The sequence below is a fragment of the Panthera leo genome, chromosome E1 (genome assembly GCF_018350215.1).
Source record: "Panthera leo isolate Ple1 chromosome E1, P.leo_Ple1_pat1.1, whole genome shotgun sequence".
Taxonomy (NCBI): Eukaryota; Metazoa; Chordata; class Mammalia; order Carnivora; family Felidae; genus Panthera; species Panthera leo.
Genome location: NC_056692.1, coordinates 22936250 through 22958130, shown reverse-complemented (window position 1 = coordinate 22958130; position 21881 = coordinate 22936250). Strand labels below are relative to the sequence as shown.

At 38.2% G+C, this 21881-nt stretch overlaps 1 protein-coding gene across 4 annotated transcripts in view; it reads right to left on the bottom strand.

Annotated features, from left to right (window-relative positions):
* Positions 1–5203: 5203 nt before the first annotated feature.
* The window catches only part of TAF15 (TATA-box binding protein associated factor 15), a 28590-nt gene continuing 11912 nt past the window's right edge, over positions 5204–21881 (bottom strand). For 2 of the 4 annotated variants that reach the window (XM_042914967.1, XM_042914969.1), the window contains exons 8-17: positions 20792–20836; positions 14730–14764; positions 14078–14110; positions 12752–12861; positions 11606–11735; positions 8850–8942; positions 7650–7731; positions 7445–7533; positions 6820–7336; positions 5204–5533 (exon numbers count right to left, since the gene is read on the bottom strand). In XM_042914967.1, the coding sequence (XP_042770901.1) occupies positions 5494–5533; positions 6820–7336; positions 7445–7533; positions 7650–7731; positions 8850–8942; positions 11606–11735; positions 12752–12861; positions 14078–14110; positions 14730–14764; positions 20792–20836 (1174 nt within the window). In that variant the 3' untranslated portion in view covers positions 5204–5493. The remainder of the gene's footprint in view (positions 5534–6819; positions 7337–7444; positions 7534–7649; positions 7732–8849; positions 8943–11605; positions 11736–12751; positions 12862–14077; positions 14111–14729; positions 14765–20791; positions 20837–21881) is intronic. The other 2 variants (XM_042914968.1, XM_042914970.1) reach the window with 1 other exon arrangement.

Here is a 21881-nt window from a genome sequence, read left to right as displayed (position 1 = left end):
CACTTCTCTCAGTCGCCAGGATCTGTTGCTATTGCTCTTTGGACACCATCCAAAATGTATGTTCCCTCCTCTTTTCCCTCTTTCTAATGAAACCTCTGAATATACCCTCTAATTCTGAAGGCAGAAAAAAAAAAAAAAAAAAAAGCAATAAACACGCTCCACCTCTTCTTCCAACATTCTCATCCATCTCTGTGCCATAACTGAAATCTAGCTCTCTCTCCTGAATGCCATGACCTCTTCCCAAAATCCTAGGTGTTGCTCATCCTTCTCCATTCCTTCCAATGTCATCGTTGTCCTGTGCCTTTATATAAAACTCAAGTGTCTTGGCTCTCTAGTTATACCATCCTCTGGTTCACTTCTCTGTTTTCTTATTCGTTGCCTGAACCTCGGTCTTGCTATCACCATGATGTAACAACCACCCAACAGCCAGCTCCTCAGTTCTTGATCTCAAATACAAAGGCCTTTCCCTTCCACTCACTTTAGCCATCCACTTCCATGGCCACACCCAGCCCTTATCATCCCCAGGAATTGCTCCATCTCCGAAATCCTGAATATCTACTTTCTGACCCAAACCTTCTATCTATCCAGCTTATCCTCAATAACAGTTCTCTGAATCTCATCAGTAACACCACTCTTGACATCCCTACATTCTCCATTAACTTGTTTTTCCTTCCTACTCAGCCTAGACTCCATCCATCAACCCCTATCTCTACTCTTCTCATACCTCCAACAGGTATGAAACAAATCTGAAATTTTTATTCAGATTACTAGTATCTGACTAGTAAAATCTCTAACCCTGAATCAAACTGCCTCTGTTCTATAACCAGGTTGCTAATTAAATATGGGGAAAAATCTGGGGCACCTGGGCGGCTCAGTTAAGCACCCGACTTTGGCTCAGTTTTGTGAGTTCGAGCCTGCTGTTGGCCTCAGATCCTCTGCCTCCCTCTCTCTGCCCCTCCCCTGTTACGTCCTCTCTCTCTCCCATCCAAGTACTAACAAGGCCCGACTCTGCTTAGCTTCCAAGATCAGACAAGATCAGGTGCATTCAGGGTGGTATGGCTATAGACACGCTCTCTCTCAAAAATAAATGAAAACACCTAAAATAAATAAATAAAAATATATTTAAAAATTTTTAAGATAGAGAAAAATCACACATCCATAGACTGTACCCATAAAACACTTGCCTCCTATGTTAACTGGGCTCTCATCATTGTCTGGCAACTTTACGGGTTCCTAGTCACAATACTTTCCTATTTCCTACAATGGTTATCTTAAGTCTTCTCTGCTATCTCTATCCTCACATTTACTACAGTTTCTTCAAACTATCATATTCCCCAACTCTCAGCAGACTATTATATTTTACTATACTCAGGGGATAAAAAGACATCACATGGAATTACTTCAACTTCCTGCCACCTCTGTTACAAGCATCCTTGTGCACAGTAAAGAGCACAGGCTCTAAGGCTAAATCCCTGGATTAGAATCCAGACTCTGCCACTTACTAGAGATGTGATCCTGGGCAAGTTGCTTAGCCTCTCAGTGCCTCTGTTCCTCACTGTACCCTCTGAAGCCCCTTTCAAGCAGCAATCAAAATCACACCATTTATCTCTTCTCTGAAGTGTTTCCTATACCTCCTTGGTTCACAGCATTGTTGTGAGAATTAGTTCACACAGAGTGCTTGTTAACAGTGCCTGGCACATAGGAAGCCCCCAATATATGTTAATCATCTGTTACCATCATTATCATCTGCATCTGCAACTATCCTTACCTCCAGAAATAACACAAGAGGCATTCTCCTGTTCTACTATAAATCCTTCACCAGCTTTCTGGTCACCATTCCTTCAAGGGATTTGAACATCAATCATCCCCATTTCCTTGCACGTAGTGTATAAACATGCTTATTTCTCACCCATCTTAAAAAATAACCTCCCACAAACCCATATCCCTGTCCAGATACTTCTTCTTACCTCAACCCTATCTCTAACCACCCTTTGTAATCAAGATTTTTAGTTGTCCACATTACCTGTCTCCATTTCTCTAATATCTATTAGTCATCATCCCACTTCAGTTTGGGTTCAGAATTCAATGCCCTACCAAAATGGCTTTTGCTAAGGCAGTGGTCCTCAAAAGGGGCAATCATGCACCCCAAACTGTGTCCCCAAAGGACATTTGGCAGTGTCAGACATTCTGATTGTCACAACTGGGGGCTGCTCCTGGAGTCTCGTGGTAGAAGCCAGGGATGCTGCTAAACATCCTGCAACAAAAAGGGCAACCCTCCATACCAATGACTTCTCCAACCCAAATGTCAGTAGTCCCAAGGTTGAGACACCCTGTGCTAAGGTAATTTAGAGCCTCCATACTGCTAAATACGAGTGCTTTCTATATGCACTCTGTATGACTTGGCCTGGCTTGAGCACTTGACACCACTAGCTTCTCCCTCTTTAAAATCCATGCTTCCTTTGGGTTCCACCAACACCTCACTGGCCATTTCTAGTCTCTATTTCAGGATCCTCTTCTATGATCTCTTAAGTATTAGTATTTCTCAGGGTCCTATCCTAGGCTCTTCTCTCTATATATACTGTCTCCCCAAACCATTAAAATCAACTGAGGCTCTTATTAAATGGCCACGCCGAACAGATTTCACTGTTTTGGAATAGAACCCAGCATCCTTGTGTTTGAAAAAAAATCCTTGCTAATTCTAATATAGAGCTTGGATGGTGAAGAACTACTCTAGACAGTCTTACTATATCCACTCAGCACTTTAATTACCATTTAAATATTAGTGGCTCATTAATCTCAAATCTGTACCTATAATAGATTCATTCACTTAGCCAATATTCATTGAGTTACCTACTCTGTGCCTGACACTGTTCTAAGCACTGGGGTAGAACAGTCAACAACAGACAAGGTTCCCTACTCTCCTGGAGCTTATATTCTAATGAAGAGAGAAACTGACAACCACAAAAAGATCATTTCAAATAATGATAGATACTGTGATGACATTATAAGAGGTGATAGGAGTCACTGAGGAGAGGCAGTATTTTAGATAGAAGGCCAGGGAGGAGGGTGGAATCTGACCCAACATTGCAATGAAAAGGAATCAGCCATCTGAATATTTGAGGAAGGTGAATCCGAAACAAAGCATATAAAGATACTACAGCAAAAGCATATTGGTACCATGAAGAATTAACACCAATGTGGTTAAAGCAAGGTTAGTATGGATAAATGTTACACAATAAGGTTGGAGAGGGAGACAGAGGCCAGTTCATAAGCATTCCGCAAGTCAGGGTAAGGAATTTATAGCCTACATGTAACAAAAGTCAATGAGGCACCTGGCTGGCTCAGTCATTAGAGCACGTGACTCTCAATCTCAGGGTCATAAGTTTAAGCCCCACGTTGGGTATGCAGCTTCCCTAAAATAAAAGTCATTTAAAGCCTTTAAAAAGGCATGACATAGTCTGATTCACATCTTTACGGTATCATTTGGCTACTATGGGAAAAATAGACTTTACAGGAAAAAGAATGTATAGGAGAGAAAGTGATTTGGAAAGGGAATCAAAAGTTCTGTTTAGTCCCATCAGAGTTACGAAAACAGAAAAGAAAGGAAAAGAAAAAAGTTCTGTTCAGTACATCTTAATAAAAAGGTCAAGTTAGGAAGCTGACTATAATCCAGAGTGAAGGAAGGCAAGAGGTCAAGACTAGAGGCTTAAATTTGGTAACCATCAGTGTATTAGACGGTATTTAAAGCCACAGCCTGAATGAGTTCTTCCAGGATGAAAATGAGTGTAAGTTGAAAAGGAAAAGGTGATTCAGAACAAGCTCTGAGAAACCTCCTACATCTGAAGGTCAGGCAGAGAAGCAGCAAAGGAAGCAGAAGTCAGTACAGAAAAAAAAAAATCAGCATGCATAATGCTGAATGCCAACTTTCTAAGCTGCAGATTTGCACAACCCAGCTACCTACTCATTTCCCCTTATCTTGCTCCCAAACCTGTTCCTTTCCCAGTGTTTTCTATTTAAATGAATAGCACATCTACCCAATCACCAGGCTAGAAACCTGACTTCTCTCCCCATAATTTCTGACATCCAGCCAAATCCTGTTCAGTGTCCCTCCCTCATTTCTCAAATCAATTTAGTTATCTCCTCCTTGTCCAGTCACTATCTGAGCTCAGACCAATATCATCTCTCACCTGGCTTACCATTCTGTCTCCAGTCCAGCCTCTCCACAAGGCAGCCATCATCATCTTTCAGTTGATGCCACTCAGGTCAGGCTACTGCCCTGGTTAAAATCTTTTAATGACTCCCTATTTGGAGGCAGGGGAAAAATGAAATGCAAGAAGGACCTTCTCACCAAGCATGTTTACCTCTCCAGTCTTACCTTTTGCAGGGTCATCCTTGAACTCCTCCCTCTAACCACAATGTACTATATACAATTCTCAAATGCAGAGCCTGTTCTTCACTCTCTTAACTCCTGATTTGTTCATGTCATTAGTTTTCTGCTGGCAATACCTTTCCTCACCCAGCCTTCTTACATAGCCAACTCCTACTCTTCCCTCAAGACTTACCAAGCCTTCTCGACTGTACATGACTGGATCATGTCCTTCCAACCAGCCTTCAAAGTACCTTGTACTTAATTCTTATTGGAGTACTTGTCAGACTGTATATTGTCTGTTTGCTTGAGGGGCAACATATCTAGCATCTGGTGCAATGCCTTACCCTTGATAAGTGTAGGAGAAATAGTTCTTTAATGAATGCCAAGTAACATACCCAGCACACTGGTATCTTCACACTGGCTTGTCATCAAATCCTTACTCTTCCTACATAACCCTTAGACTTCCACATTCCCAGCATCTAGAACGCTGCCCTAAATAAATGGCTCACAGCTGTAAACTGCCATTAAAGTGACTGTATCAAAACCATCTGGTGAGCCTGATATAGATTCCTAGGTCTAGCTCCCCACACTTAACAAGTTTTGACCAAGTAGACCTGGGGTGAGGCCTAGAAATCTAATCTTGATAACCTCCTCGGGTAATTCTGACATGCAGTCATTCTTGCAAATTACTACTCTAAACAGAGCAGGAGCTCAGTATTGTTAAAAGTAACGTTTTAAGTTAATGAAACAGAATGAATTTCCTAATTCTTTAGGGTTACAGTCTGCTGTAACTGAATCCTGAGTGTGATAGAACAATGCACTAATGTACAAAAGTCCACAAAACAAGCAGCCTTTATTGCAGTAATACAAAACACTTTCCATTTTGGCAATATTTTACAACGCACTTAGCTTCAAGGGTTGGAAAGGAGAGGTGGAAAACTAAATGGGGAAATTTCAATGGACATTTCTAAAAGAAAAACTGTCCCAGCCCTCCCACCCAAATAAAAATCCAAATGTCACTTAATTTCACTACCCAAGAAGAGGCCACGAGGAAAGCAGCAGGCAAAACTCTGGCAATTTCACTATGGATCATGTCAGAGACAAAGGAACATTCAAAACAGTCATCAGTATGGTCGGTTGCGCTGATCATTTCTGTAGTCGTTTCTAGGAATGAAAAATAAAGAGCCAGACTAAATTCTAATTTTCTACCAAGGGGGAGCATCAGACACTTCCTCAGGGTGCTGGTGACTGGCATCAGCTTGACAATTTCTGTAAGAATGACACCATACCTAATTTATTTCTCCACTCCTAGAAGTGCTTAATAAATATCTAATTTATCAGCTTTAAGACCCACAAAGTTCCTGGAAGATTTTGCTATCACTGAGTCTTAAAAACTTTCCATCTACAGTAAGGACTCTAAACCGCTGTCAAGCACTCTTAACAGACGAGTGGCATAACAGAAAAAGGAAAGCACACATTTTCATGTAAGAATTCTGGGTCTGCCACTTACTATGTGACCTTGGAAAAGTTACACAACGTTTCCTACTTCACAAAATGGGAAATACATCTACCTCATGGAGCTGAGGACTAAACTAAAGAATAGAAAGACGCTTCCACAGGATTTGCTATACAGTAAGACATGTTCAATAGATAATTACTAGTATCTAACAATTATATAGCACTTACTGTGGGCCAGGAACTGTCATTACATGATCTAATACAACTCCATGAAGGAGGTATTACTGGCTCCATTTTATAGATGGGAATGCTAATGCTCCAAAGGGTTAAGTAACTTGCCTAACATCACACAGCTAGTAAGTGGTGAAGCCAGAATTCGAAACCAGAGACTTCTTATCTCTGAACTTCATGCTCTTAACCATATGCTATACTAATTCTCACTACCCTATACTGCATCTGGCATACAGATGCTTAGTATAATAATTGAAGTTGTTTTTCATCAACTTTTCTGCCTCTACACCATTCATGTGCACAACACACTCCCATCAGTACCATCAGGAATTTTCATCTGGAAAAGGGATTACCAGACTCTCCAGAGAGACAACTACAGGGTGGCAGGTGTCACATGTGATCTCAGAAAATGTCCCTATGAAAGGTGTGCTCCCCTCACTTAACATTAAGAACCTCTGATTTACATAGTTTCAAATTACCTCTCAATCTCAATTAACTTTAGCCATGAGAAAGAATACCACAGCCATATACACACTCTCATACAAATATAGATTTATGAAACAATTTCCAAAACAAAATGAGTTTTAGAAATTTCTAAGCAGGAAAACTAAATGAATCTTCTCCATCCTAATTGAGAGTTTCCAATGAAAAATTCAAGTTCCAAACAACTGGACATTAAGAAAATGTGACAAAAAGGGCTCGGATCCTAAACCCTAGGAGCAGTAAAATAAAAAGATTAACAAGTACATTGTAATACTCACCTTCCTCCCATTTTGCCTCCATAGCCACCTCGGTCTCCTCCATAGCCACCACCACTCCTGTCTCCTCCATAGCCTCCACTTCGGTCTCCACCATAGCCACCGCCGCCACGGTCTCCTCCATAGCCCCCCCCACTTCGATCTCCTCCATAGCCGCCTCGGTCTCCACCATAGCCGCCTCGGTCTCCACCATAGCCACCTCGGTCTCCGCCGTAGCCACCTCCTCGGTCTCCTCCATAGCCTCCGCCTCGGTCTCCCCCATAGCCTCCGCCTCGGTCTCCTCCATAGCCGCCGCCTCGGTCCCCACCATAACCGCCGCCTCGGTCCCCACCATAGCCGCCCCCACTTCTGTCTCCACCATAGCCACCCCTACTTCTATCTCCTCCGTAGCCGCCGCCACCACTTCTGTCTCCTCCATAGCCACCTCCACTTCTGTCTGCACCATAGCCGCCTCGGTCTCCACCTCTTCCCCCACGACCTCTATAGCCCCTCTCTCCACCATAGCCTCTTCCTCGGAAATCTGCAAGGTAAAAATGCAAATCAGCAAGGCCAGCAGAATAATGTAAAGCACGCTTAATGCTAGTCAGAAGATAAATGCCATGGAATTGCTGTTAAAAAGCTGACCCACCTCCTCCTGAGGGACGAGAATCCTCTGGTCTGGGCTCATTACACTGGTTGCAGGAATTCCTTCGAGCAAAGTTCATATTTCCACATGATCTGAGAAAGGAGGAAAATAAAAATGTTCAATAGTTTCCAATTGATTCAGAACCCCCTCTTGCATCCTCTGACCCCAATCCCAACCCTATTACTGACAAAATAAATGAGATACTTACGGATTAGGGCAAACCCAGTCCCCACTTTTGGGGTCTCCACCTCTCCCCTGAAAGCCTCCACGACCTCTGTATCCTCCACGGCCTGGGGGAAAGAGGAGTAGGGGAGAAAAACTAGCAGTAAACATTAATGAAACAGAGGAAAAGCCAGAGCAAGTACCCATCAATAACTGGGCGGCCACCCCCAAAATGAACCCCTTATGGTAGGACCCTGATTCTTTTCATTTGAGGCTTTACTTAGTAAATCCAAGAAATGTGGGAAAAGACCGCAAGCACATAATACAGTGCATTATTTAATGCACTAAAAAACTTCAAAGTCCACTTTCTATAATACCCTCCTTAGTCTGAGAATCTCAGTGATAAAGGCAGAGAAAACATATTCCAAATTTAAGAAATTAAACACAATAGAAATGAATTAAGATGACGGCAACTGTATCAGGGAATTTATAAACTGGTCAGATTACCTAATTAAGTATCATTTAAGCAACTGTCTCCTGATCTCCAGGTGAATAAAAAACTGCTACACAGCTTTCCAAAGGGATTTCTAGAACCTTCTTTCAACTACTTTCTTAGCTATTATGACACCTTATTTACCCAATCTCCTTTCAGTACCCACTCTCACTTTAAGATATAAGGAAAAAGATGGAGTGCCTGGGTGGCTCAGTTGGAGTGTCCAAGTACTCATTTCAGCTCAGGTCATGATCCCAGGGTCGTGGGATTGAGCCCTGTGCTGAGCATGAAGCGAGCCTGTTTGGGATTCTCTCTCTCTCTCCCCTTCTCCCGTGTGCCTGCGCCCTCTCTAATAAATAAAAATTTCTTTTAAAAGAATTAAAAACTAAGGGGTGCCTGGGTGGCTCAGTTGGCTAAATGTCCGACTTGGGCTCAGATCATGATCTCACAGCTCATGGGTTCAAACCTCACGACGGGCTCTGTGCTGGGAGCTTGGAGGCTGAAGCTGTGTCTCCCTCTCTCTCTGCCCCTCCCCCGCTTGTGCGCGCTCTCTCTCTCTCTCAAAAATAAATATTTAAAAAAATAATAATTAAAAACTAAAATAAAATTTTTAAAAATTTAAAAAAAAAAAAGATTTAAGTAAAAAAACCTAGGGAGAGAAAGAAGTAGTAATTCACACAATAGAGACAGACCATGGACTCAAATTCAAACCCTCTGTACAATATCCAGGCCTATGAGCAACAAGTATCTTACCTCGCCGCCCACCTCCACTTCCACCTCCTCTCATGAATTCAGGTCTTCTGGTAGCAAAGGACACTTTAATGATGTTGCCATGGAATTCTTTTCCTAAGAAAAAAGAATATAATTTTAAAGAAGTGCTACTCCACATCTTACCTCTCAACAAAAATATAAAACTGTCTTGGAAACTTTTAGTTTCAGAGTAATAACAGACATATCCTCACAGAAATTCAAACACACTAGTATTCCAAAGAATCAAGGTAACAGTGTTAAAACATGATTATCATCTACTGAATAGAGCAGATCTATCACTGGGACCCAGTTACTTTTTACTGAGTAAAAAACCCACATCTAATATTTTTTTTATGGAAAGAGCCAAATGCAAAACCATGTGTGTAGTATGCTACCACTTCTTTTTTTTTTAATTTTTTTTTTACATTTATTCATTTTTGAGAGACAGAGACAGAGCACAAGTGGGGGAGGGGCAGAGAGAGAGGGAGACACAGAATCTGAAGCAGGCTCCAGGCTCTGAGCTATCAGCACAGAGCCCGATGCAGGGCTCGAACTCACAAATCATGGGATCATGACCTGAGCCGAAGTCAGACGCTCAACCGACTGAGCCACACAGGCGTCCCAACTACCACTTCTACTTTTTAAAGGGAATTAGTGTGTGGGTGTGCACATATACATGTGTACACATACCTTTACAAGTACACATACGCTATATATTCACTGCCTATTATGCTTCACTCTCAGCAGGGGAAAGATCACTGGGGATCAAAGGTGGAAAGAAAGCTCATTTTTCACTATACACTTCTGGTACAGTTTGAAACTTTTTTACCATATGCAAGAATTAGCTTTAAAAATAATACATGCAAAAAACTGCATACATATGTAATTACATACATGCACACATACATATATTCTGCAGCCTCACAGCCTTAGAGACAGGAATTAATCTTTTTATTTTGTATTAAACAAGAGAACTGACATATAAGGAAAAGGTACCCAAGGATTTTATAAAATGGTCAGAATTGCAGGAGCCTTAGCTCCCTGACCAAAGCACTCATCATTGTGGCTGGCAACTTTTCACAGTACCAGACAGTATAACATAAGAAGCCACTCACAGATCAGTATTTTCAAAGCTGTAGAATGAATGACCTGAACTATGGAGTTAGGTTTAAGAGGCTCATATGCCCTGTGGGCAACAGGCACAATAATTTTTGAATATGTATGAGCAAAAGAGATTGCTTTTTAATTCACCAAAACTATGGCAAACACAGAAAAGTGAGGAAAAATGGACCTAGCCTTCAATAGCAAGGTGCTAGTCCTGACAGATTAATGCAAAAAGGTAAACAATATTAAGGTGAGGACAGATAGAGAATCCAATCTCATTTTTGAAGAGGAAATGCAATTATGTTTTTGAAAGACACAGGTACAATAATCTCAGAAGTGGAAGGGACCTCAGGTGTCTGTCAATCTAATTAGCACGGTTAAGTCCTTTAGAGACAGTGGAGCCAGACTGCCTCAGTTTGAATCCTGACTCTGTCAATTATGCTATGATCCTGGAAATTATAGAGCTTCTTTGTGCTTTAGTTTCCACATCTATAAAATAACAATAGAGGGTTTGTCTCATAGGGTTACTGTGAGGATCAAACTGAGGATCATGTAAAGCTTTTAGAATTATGCCTAGACTATAAACCACAGTTAACATGCAGTGTTACTTCTTATTAGGGTACAAAACAATGAATTTCTAATAACATGGGGAAATGACTATTAAAATGTTAAGTGAAAGAAGCATGAAACAAAACTACATTTGGAATATAATGATAAACTATTTTTAAAATACATTTTAAGAGTGGAAGGAAATGTAAGTAAAAAATATTAGCCGGGGGTGCCTGGGTGGCTCAGTTGGTTAACCGTCCGATTTCGGCTGAGGTCACCATCTCGCAGTTTGTGAGTTTGAGTCCCGTGTCAGGGGGGTGCTGACATCTGACATCTGACATCTCAGAGTCTGGAGCCTGCTTTGGATTCTGTGTCTCCCTCTCTCTCTGCCCCTCCCCTGCTCATGCTCTATCTCTGTCTCTCAAAAATAAATAAATGTTTTTAAAAATTTAAAAAAATATATACTATCAGGGCACCTGAGCATCTGACTTTGGCTCAGGTCATGTTCTCACATTTCATGAGTTCCAGCCCTGTGTCAGGCTCTGTGCTGACAGCTCAGAGCCTAGAGCTTGCTTTGGATTCTGTGTCTCTCTCTCTCTCTCTCTGTCCCTCTCCTGTTTGCTCTCTGTCCGCCCCCTCTAAAAAATAAACAAACATTAAAAAAAAAAAATTCTTTTTTAAATATTATCAACGGTTATCTCTGAGTAGAAAGGACTGGATGCTTTACTGCTTTCTTCTACTTTCCCATAGTTTATTTTCAGGGGAAAAATGTCTTACCATTTCTTCCAAATATGTATTAACTTTATATTTGAAGGGAAATTAATCTAAATTTACAAAGAACAGATTTAAGCAGGCCAACCCTCTAAATCTCCATCAGAGTGGCTTCAAGCACGAGGCATGATAATAAGGAAATATTTGAGACAAACAAGGAGAGAGCTCATCTGTCTCATTTCTAAAGGTATATAAAAACTCTGGCCTGTTTTTTTAATAGAATACCCACAAAAGTAAACATGAAAATAACCAGTCTACCAGAATATAGTTTGACTTCAAGACTGGACAACATTTATCCAAACTGCATATTGAAACTGTATGAATGAGGTATATACCATCGAACCAGTCAATGGCTGCCTTAGCTGAAGGAGGGTCATCGAATGACACTGTTGCCTCTCCTTTGGGCTTCCCTGTGTCCTTGTCTGTATACAGATTTATCATTGGTTTTCCAGTCTTCTTATTTGTCTGAGAAACAAACAAGTTGGTATTAGTGTTTTAAGAAAAAGTGATCATAAACCAGATAAAGATTTTTTAAAAAGAAATTCACATATACATACTACAAATACTATGTACCTAATATAAAAATGAGGTTATCTATAGGTTCTGAAAAGGAAAATTCTCTTAAGATACATTAAGTAAAACCCAAGCTATGAAAACAATACATAATACACTGTTTTATCTATGTATAATTTCTTTAAACCCACACAAAAAAATGTAGATAATGCTTCAGGTAAATATATACCTTATAAAACATTTAAAAAAAGGTCAGAAAGAATGTACACCAGGCAAATTTAACAGACTGCCACTAATGTATACACACTGAAGCTGGCTGGGATGGGAGTGGAAGACAAAGAATGTTTACTCTTCAGAACTGTGTGAATGTTTTACATGTCATGAGTAAAAAATTTCTTAAGAAATTTTAACTCCCAAAGAAAGAAAAAACATGAGTATTACACAGAAACCAAACAAGAACAATTGCAAACTGATTTCAGGCAATTGCTACAATCTACTAACACTATTCTAACTGCTGCTTTCTAGTTGAAAACATGAAAATTACATGCATGAAACAAACAGTACACAAGACACAAGTAAACAATGAATAACATAGTTATGGAATAAAGCATTATATATTGGGCTAATGTACAGCTCAGTTCGCATATATTGGCATTTCAGAATCCATAAAATGTTCTCACAATCTCATTTCGTTCTCACAATTTTAGGACCTAGGCAGAGACTATTTTTAGAGCCCAAGATTGAAAGCTAAAGCTGTGGCAGGCTGTGGAAAGACAAACACAAGGAATAAAATTTTCATGTATTTAGCAAATTTAGCAAAAGGCCTACAGACATGGGTGATCATGTGTATAAGGGAATTTTAAGAAACAAACCTTACTGGATATGGGCTTACAACGTAATCTATGTATCTTAACTAGAATTTGTTAATAATTATGAGATTTTCAACATAAGCTATACTTTCTACTCACCTTAATAATTCCTATTTGCTTAAAGAACTCCCCTACTTGATCTGTAGACACACCCTCCCCAAGTCCTTGCACAAAGATTGTGTTGTTATCTGAATTATCAGATTCTGAATCTAAGGGGAAAAAAATTATGGTTAATTTTACATATCCTTGGTTTTACTGCATCCTGTTTAGTAATCAAGAGCAATAACTAATTGTCCAATATTCAACTGTTTCTATGACCAAAAGGAAAAAGAACCAATATACAAAAAAATCTTGTATCAACAGGCAAAGTGGTCACCAGTTTTTTGGTAGCAGGCCAATTCTTACAACTAAACTGCAGTTAAAGTGGATCAAGTCCACACTATGTGAAATACAGACCAATTAAGCAGATCTTAGAAATCTTGCTCTTTAGATTCAGATACAGGGCTAAAGTTCATGAAGAGATGAAGAAAATTAGTATAAATCAGCATTCCTTTCTTTGGAGAGCTTTAACTCTTTATAGCTAATCAATACTTGTAAGGCTCTCTAGTAGAAAATTCTCCAAATCTGACACTTTGGAGTTCCAAGCAAGGCAACCACAAGTGCTGGTTTCTTGTCCATTGCAATAAACTTTGTAGATACCAGACCGTAAGGGCACCTTGACACACACCTTACCTTACACGCACACTTTTGGATTAATACAACAAAGTAAGAAAGGAGTACAAAAATTCATCCATCAAGGGATAATTCAGAAATTGCCTTCCATATAAAATACTTTGGCATCTTAATAAAAATAAAAGTTCTGATTTCAATATGTATTAGAAGTTTTTGCCTCCAATATATTTTTAATAACTAAATCATAACTCCCAAAAGGCTGCAGGTGGCCTTGAATTTCATTCAAAAATAAAAGCTACATGAAATGAGTGACTTCTGCCTAGAGTAAGACAATTCTCTCAGGTAGGAACTTCGGTTTCTTAAGCCCACTAGGCAGACTACCAATCCAATGCAGTATTTTCTTAAACATAGTTTTTCTACTTCTAATTCCCCAATGATACCAACTCTCTCGTCTGACATGTAGTATTTAAATAAATAATGTTAATTAGCAATAAAAAATCAAGTTTTTTCTTCACAAAAGAAAAAGCAGAATATGGGAAACCACAAACACAGCAATTTTCCCCAGCAAACTTTCCAATCAATTTCCCTGAAGTTTTCTTTCTGATGTATTTTTAGAAGTGAAGCTCCCCAATTCCGGAAGCACTGTCAAATTAAATCTTCCTCCTGTCTTAACTCCTCCAACTTTTTTTCCTTGAAAAATTGGAAAACTAATAGTCTCTTAATGGCAAAGTCACAAACTACCATAAACCTTACCAGCATCTGGTCTGGGTCCATAATCCCTGTGACCTAAGGGAAAAGAAAAGAAAAAGAAAAAAAAAGCTATTTAAAGCAACTCATTAGAAATCATGAAAAAATAGTAATAAAAACCAAGGCATGAAAAGTCAAAACTTCCAAAATCCTTGAAAGTCAACCATCACAGATTTACAAAGTAAATATATAAATTAAGTTTTATTAAGTTTAAGAAATCAAGATGAAAGTCACTATTTCCTTAAACTTGTCCCAGACAGTACCCGCCACTTTGGCATTATGCTAGTTATCACTTTTGTTAAGCTCTGGTTGTGAAGGCTGATTGGAAAACCCTAATAATTTAAAAACACCATGTCAGCTACCTTTATTAAAAAATGTATTGTCAAAATCCACTGAAAGTCTCATTCATTGGTCACCACAGACTCTTTCATGCAAATTCACTGCGTAGAAACCCACTGGACTGTTTGAGATCAACTCTGACTTTTTAATGTTTTCTTTGACATATATATATGTATATATATTTAATTTTTTTAAAGCACACAACACACACCAGCCTCAACAGAGTAAGAAAGGGCTTAGACTGCGTCTGCGGGATATTGGTGGCTTTTAGATTTATATAGCATTTCCACTGAAACATTTTGGGATACTCAGCACTTACCACCAAAATTTTTGAAGCCACCGCGGTCACCACCACTGCAGAGGAAAAATTGAAGAAATGATTTCTTCCTTAAGTCTCTAATGTGCTGAGCCCTGGGCTCAATCTACACTTAACTGTCATAAGTAGAGCGCCTAGGGAAACAGTAGCACCTCTAACTTTCCAGTAAATTCTATTTCATAGACTCCAAAATGTTTTCACCTAAGTGTTTTCCCAAGAATCTATTTCCACAAGGGTTCCTTTTCAAGTTTACTACAGAATGTATCTAAACTACTTTTAAAATCTTCCCAACCCCACGCCAAAGGGATTCTATTCATATCATAATTTAAATGCTGGAGGCACAGAATGAAGAATGATAAACTAGAGCAAACATTCTTTCCAAGGGGATATTTTTTAAAATATGAGAATAAAGGAAAAAGACTGAAGAACAATATAAAGCTAGGTTAAGATTTTGATAGCAGAATAGGTGAGGTAAAAACTTTAGTATGTTCTACTGTGAAACCAAATTATGGGTTTTATGAGATTAAAAAAAGGTATAAATATACACAAAAGTGAGCCTGAAAGTAGTCTTAAAAAATCTCAAATCATTCAGAAATATGATAAAATGAGCACTAAAAGAAAGCATAACTTAAAACAGCCCTCCTATACCCAATATAATATACTAGATCTCCTCATATCAGAGCTACTGAGATTCATGCTGCCAAATGCTCTGTAACACCAATCAGTAGACCAGATCAGAGACAGAATGCAACATACTCCAATATCCCAGCTACCTACAAGAAAATGACTCTATCTGGCATATTTCCACTACCAGATAAGTCAATAGTCCTTGTGTGTATAAATTTATATAAAAAAATCAAGACACTGTCTAAATACTCATACATTAAAAGCTTTTCTCTTGACTGAAGTAACCCTCTAGAATTCATGTGCTGTCATGGAAATAAAAACACCCAGTTTTCAGATGGTGATATCTAATATTCTACTACCATTAATCTTCTACTATAATCCAAAAAATTAACCCAATACACTAACGTCTCTTCACTGCTTAAAGCCTCTCCTATAATACCAACACAGCCCCTTCTAGTCTCTAGATAGATGGCTTTTCTGAGCCATCCTGAAAAAATCACCTCAACTAAATGAGAAAGCATTCTTCTTTTATAAATCTCTTCTGCTACCTTGATGTAAAAAATATCCCCTTGCAACCAGCTTAGTATAGACACATGCATCTTGATCTGCTATTAATTTTACTTGTTTTCCAGCAAAACTATAAAAAAAAATAAGGCTATTTCAAGGCTATAGAGACAATATAAAGCTCAAGTCTTTTATATACATATAGTTTCCCATTGAGTCTCTAAAGACCCGTCTTTCAGAACAGTACCCAAGCTCTCCCTACACTTCCAAATGACCTGTGTATCACCACTTAACTCTTTTAAGAAAGGAGAGCCAACAGAGAATAAACTGCCAAAAATCTTATTATTAGAAACCAAAATATCTCTGGTTTCTTCAAAGATGATCATGAGAACTCAAAAAAAATTTTTTAAAGTGAGGAATGAACTAGTGAAAATATCAAGCCCATATTCCTGTCAGGAGGTTAAAGTCCCCAAGATAAAGTAGATTCTTTAAATAGGAAATTTTCAAGTAAGTGCTAGAAGAGACCCCTTTTAATTATTTTGCGGTCATGTTAACCAAATACCAAACTGTTCATCTGGCCACAGTGGAAAGAAATTTTGAAACTGTATACATCAGCTAATTCCTGTCATTTCTATTCTGGCCAGCAACATAACTTTGAACAATAAAAAAAGCAATATCACTGCAAAATAGAAGTGCTATAAAACAAATGACATTTGGGCACCTGGGTGGCCCGGTCAGTCAAGCAACTGACTTCAACTCAGGTCATGATCTCATGGTTTGTGAGTTTGAGCCCCGCATCAGGCTCTCTGCTGTCAACAGAGCCTGCTTCAGATCCTCTGACCTCCTCTCTCTCAAAACTAAATAAAAACATTAAAAAAGTGATATTTGAATAGGTTTATTATTTCCTGTTTCTCCAGAGAATGACATTTTAACTTAAGTCACATATACTGAGCATTTCCTTTGAAAATACAGCAGCTGCTTAAGATTTCAACACAATGGCCATAAATATGAAAACACCATAGTCCGTTTGAGAAAGTACTAGTCTTCAAACTAAGAGACTCAGGATATAGTCTTTACTATCACTGATCAATCTTGAAAAATTAGACAAATCCGTAATTCTCCTAGGCTTCAGTATCCTCCTTCACAAAATAAGAGTTTTTACATCCTTGCTGCTACTCAAAGGGTGTTCCAGGGAAGAACAGTATAGGCAGAGCCTGGGAACATCTTAGAAGAGCAGCATCTCAGGCCTCACCTCATACCTACTGAATTATAATCTGCATTTTAATAAGATCCCCAAGGAATCCCCACATGTAAAGTTTGAGAAGCACCAGTCTAGATGATGTAGAACTCTAGGTGAAGCTTTCTTTCAAGTTCAAATGTTTCAATCATTTTTCTCTTCACTTATTAAGAAATTCCATATTAACATATTCTATTACAATCCCTTATAAAGAAATTAATTATATTAAATATACTAAATAAACCTCAAATAGCACTAGAAGATGGGCCTGTGGTTAAGAATCTTTCAAACCTGTAGTCAAGTTTCAAGTCCCTTTTCCATATACTAAGTTAAAGCTTCACTAACCAATTAGGCCAATGAAGTTATGTGAAAATCTAAGCCAAGATGTTACCACAACAATTTTTCTTCCCAGAAAAAGCAGCAAACTTGTACACATAAAGAATTCCTAAAGTAAATATATATTAAGGTGAAGTAGTAGAGGTATTTAATGTAGAGTTTAGACACTCAGATTTATGGCTGAGCCCCCTGCATAAGAACCCCAACTGTATATTCTTGACTCAACTACAGAAATTGTCCCCCAAGTTCAAAACCACAATGAGCAGCCTACCCTAAGGTAGACTCTGAGGGTTCTTCCACTGTTACGGTATTACGTATTTAGAGAAAATGGTCATTCAATTTCAGATATTAGTCGAGAAAAAGTTCTTTAACAGAATCTCTACTACAAATCTTTAATTTAAAAAAAATCTAGGGGCGCCCGGGTGGCTCAGTCAGTTAAACGTCCGACTTTGACTCAGATCATGATCTCGCAGTCCATGAGTTCAAGCCCCACCTCAGGCTCTGTGCTGACAGCTCAGAGCCTGAAGCCTACTTCAGATTCTGTGTTTCCCTTTCTGTCTGCCCCTCCCCCACTCACACTCTGTGTGTGTCTCTCTCTCAAAAATAAACATTAAAAAAAAAATCTAAATATGTCTATTCAAAGACTTAAACAGCCAAAAAGTAAAAGGACAATACAGAAAATTCTGTTCCCAGAAAATCCATTATCTAGAGAGAAAAAGGAACTTAGCTAAAATTTTTAAAAGACCAGTTAAAAACAAACAAACAAAAAAAACAACCACTGTGCTTATACTTTCATAGTAGTAAATCCAAAATACAATTTTTTAGGTGTGAAGAAGACTAACACTAATTCCAAATGTAAATGATTGGATGGATTTAAATACCATTCTCAACACTAGATATATTTATGTTTTATTTCCTCCCATATCTTGTATTATGTGGTAAAAAGGCTCTCTGGATTCAACATTTACCCACATTTCAGAAAGCCAATATATCTATCATTCTAGAGCTACACTGTCCAATACAGTATTCAATAGCCACCTGCGGCTAATAATCATTTGAAATGTGGACAGTCTAAACTGAAATGTAAATATAAAAAAAATATACATTTAGATGCACTCTAAATACAAAAATACAAAATGGATTTCAAAGTCTTAGTATGAAAAAAGCAATGTATAACCTCCAAAATTTTTGTACTGATTACATGATAAAATATTTTGGGTATATTAGATTAAGTAAAATATATTATTAAAATTAATTACACCTGCTTACATTCTTTTAACATGCCTACTAAAAAATTTTAAATTACACAGGGCACCTGGATGGCTCAGTCAGTTAAGCGTCCAACTCCTGATTTCAGGTCATGATATCATGATCCGTGAGATCAAGCCCCATGCCAGGCTCTGCGCTGATAGTGCAGAGCTGGCTTGAGATTCTCTCTCTCTCAAAATAAATAAAGTTAAAAAAATTACATATGTGGCTCACATTTGTGACCCATATTACATTTCTATTGGGCAGTGCTATTCTAGACTATCACCTGAACATTTTAAAGGGAACTAATCAAAAATTCCTGTAAGACACTCAAAATTCAAGATGACTTTTTTTTAAGCTTAAGATATTAAAGCCTGGGGGCACCTGGGTGGCTCAGTCAGTTAAGCGTCCGACTTCGGCTCAGGTCACGATCTCGCGGTATGTGAGTTCAAGCCCCGCGTCGGGCTCTGTGCTGACTGCTCAGAGCCTGGAGCCTGTTTCAGATTCTGTGTCTCCCTCTCTCTCTGACCCTCCCCCATTCATGCTCTGTCTCTCTCTGTCTCAAAAATAAATAAACGTTAAAAAAAAAAAATTAAAAAAAAAAAAAGATATTAAAGCCTGAAAAGAGTTACTTAATTTGATGACTTAATCATGAAAAATGGCAATCTATAAAGTTCTGGCAATTTTGCAATGCATTCATCACAATGCTGAAGTTAAAAACACATAAAGATCTTACAGCCTTAAGCTTCTAGTCCACTAAGTGATCAATTTTAAATGACAATTAGATATTCATTCTTTTTTGCTGCAACTGCTTTTTCAAGAAAAACACTGTTTCCTATAGTCCCTATAATTTTCACACATTTTCTTTCATATTTGGAAAGCTGACAGCTTTTTTGGTTTGTATTCTTCCTCTAGCCAAGCAATCATACAACCTGAGTCTAAGAATACCCCATCCTTTACAACATATCCCACCCTCACCCACAAACCATGCTCCTTCTTCTTTAAATATAAACCTAACTAATGCCAGATATTCTTTAAACAGCCCTGAAAGGATTGTATTTTCAACCTTGATGTAATTTTTTAAGTAAGATGATTAGAAACACAAATGGGAGTGTTGATGACGACTAACAAAAAATGTTTGGATATTTTTGGTACTTAAATGTAAAACCAAGTGTGAAAAAAAAATCCTGAAACTGGGCATTTTTACTCTAATTCAAAATACTTTATCCCTATAAATAAGCTAAAAAGCACATCTTGAGCAAGATATTGTAACACATGAAAATCACATGAACTTCAAATTTCCATATCCGTACATGAAGTTTTACTGGAACACAACCATGTTTATTTATATATTGTCTATGGCAGCTTTGGTGCTACAAGGGCAGAGGTAAGCAGTTACAACAGAAACCATATGGCCCAAAAAGCCTAAAATATTTACTACGTGGCCTTTCATATAAAAAATTTACCAACCCAATACAAAGAATAATCATTATCCACGTGGATTTCTAAAAAAGGCCCTTCATGAACATGCCATCTACTGGCTTGGCGGGGGGGGGGGGGGGGGGGGGGGGGGGGGGGGGGGAAGGGTATAGGTAACAACTGGACAAGACCCCCTCCCCCAATCCTACCATGAACTAGATCAGTATCATTTTACTTAAGATATAGTGGGCTTCTACATAAGATACTGTGTGAAGAGATTCTAAGCCTAAATACAATTTGAAAATCAAAAACTTAGTTCATGATCAAGTCTGGACCAAAAATTATACTGAAATATGTTGCCAAGGAAATTATAAAAGTGATTAAAAATAGGACTCTCAAGTTGGTTATGGTATGGAGCTTCCCTCTTCTATTAAGAGGTTCATTCAAGGCCCTTTCAAATCTCTGATTCTAAGATGAGTCATCTCTCAAAGATGAAAATGTATTTTTAAAGATTTCCCTACCTGCCTCCTCCTGAAAAGTGGGATTCTACCATTTTCAGACACTGTCATAGTTTAATAATTTATAGCATACAGCTTCCTTATGAAGAAAATTAAACCTATGATATCCTGCAAAACATGTAGCATTCCAAAGAAGCCAATTATCTAAAACATATTAGCTGGAAAATTAAATATACCTGTTGGTTATCTTGTTTGGGATTCTGTTTGAGGTGAAAGGGAGGCTATTAGGTAGAAAGTAAGCACCATGTCACTTAACACTGTTCACTTACATCCACATGATGGCAGGCTGCTCACTTTGATAATGAAGAGCACACAATAACATATTTGTATATTGTAAACTGACTTTGGTTATCAATCAAAAGACTTAATGTTCAGTCTTATAAACATTTACCAAGTAAGTTTAGGCTTTAGTTTTTCCATAATATCAATATACTGAATACTGAACACAGAGAAATATAAGCCAGTGACCAAACTCCTGGCTCACTTGAAGAAATAACAGTGCTGTATGTCTCTCAGGTCAGCTGAGGGGACAGACAGTCCCTAAGATGCAAAAGAGTGAACTGGTACTGATATATTATTAAGTGTCAGTTAACAGGCTACTAACAATTTCAATTCCCAAGGAACACCGTTATCTTTTAAGGCCTGTGTACTTTACACATGAATTTGCAACCTGAAAACCTCACCTGAGTGTCCTCAACAGATGTCAGTTATTTTTTCATTCTTGTTTTTAGGGCCAAAGTGCCAAATTTACAGATATATTTAAAAGTAATTTAAAAACCAACTTCATAACATATACCAAAATTAAATACCAAAACCTGATAATACTAGCAATAGGGAAAAGGGAAGCTGGAAAAGAAAAGCTGAATTTAAAAGTCTTCTTTTCCACAGCTTAGTCTGAACAAAATACATAGTGACAGGGAATGCTGCACTAATTATTCCAATAATTATTTGCTAAAGAAGGGAGACCAAATAGTTTAATTACAAAAATCTTTCTCATTTGCCAACCCCACATTTATATTCTATCACCTAATATTTTCTCTTCCCAAGGGGATTCAAGATTAAGGAATAGCTTCTCTGCACTCCAATCTAAAATTAACTTACCTTTTATTTTTTACATATATTATACTTGGATTTCCCAGAGTCATCATTTAAAGGAGTTTAGACTCTATAGCTCTGGCAGGAAAAACATATTAAGTGGTTTAATCACAACCAAAATGGGAATGTTCTCCACTGGTGTTTAATATACACCACAAAAACGAACTACTA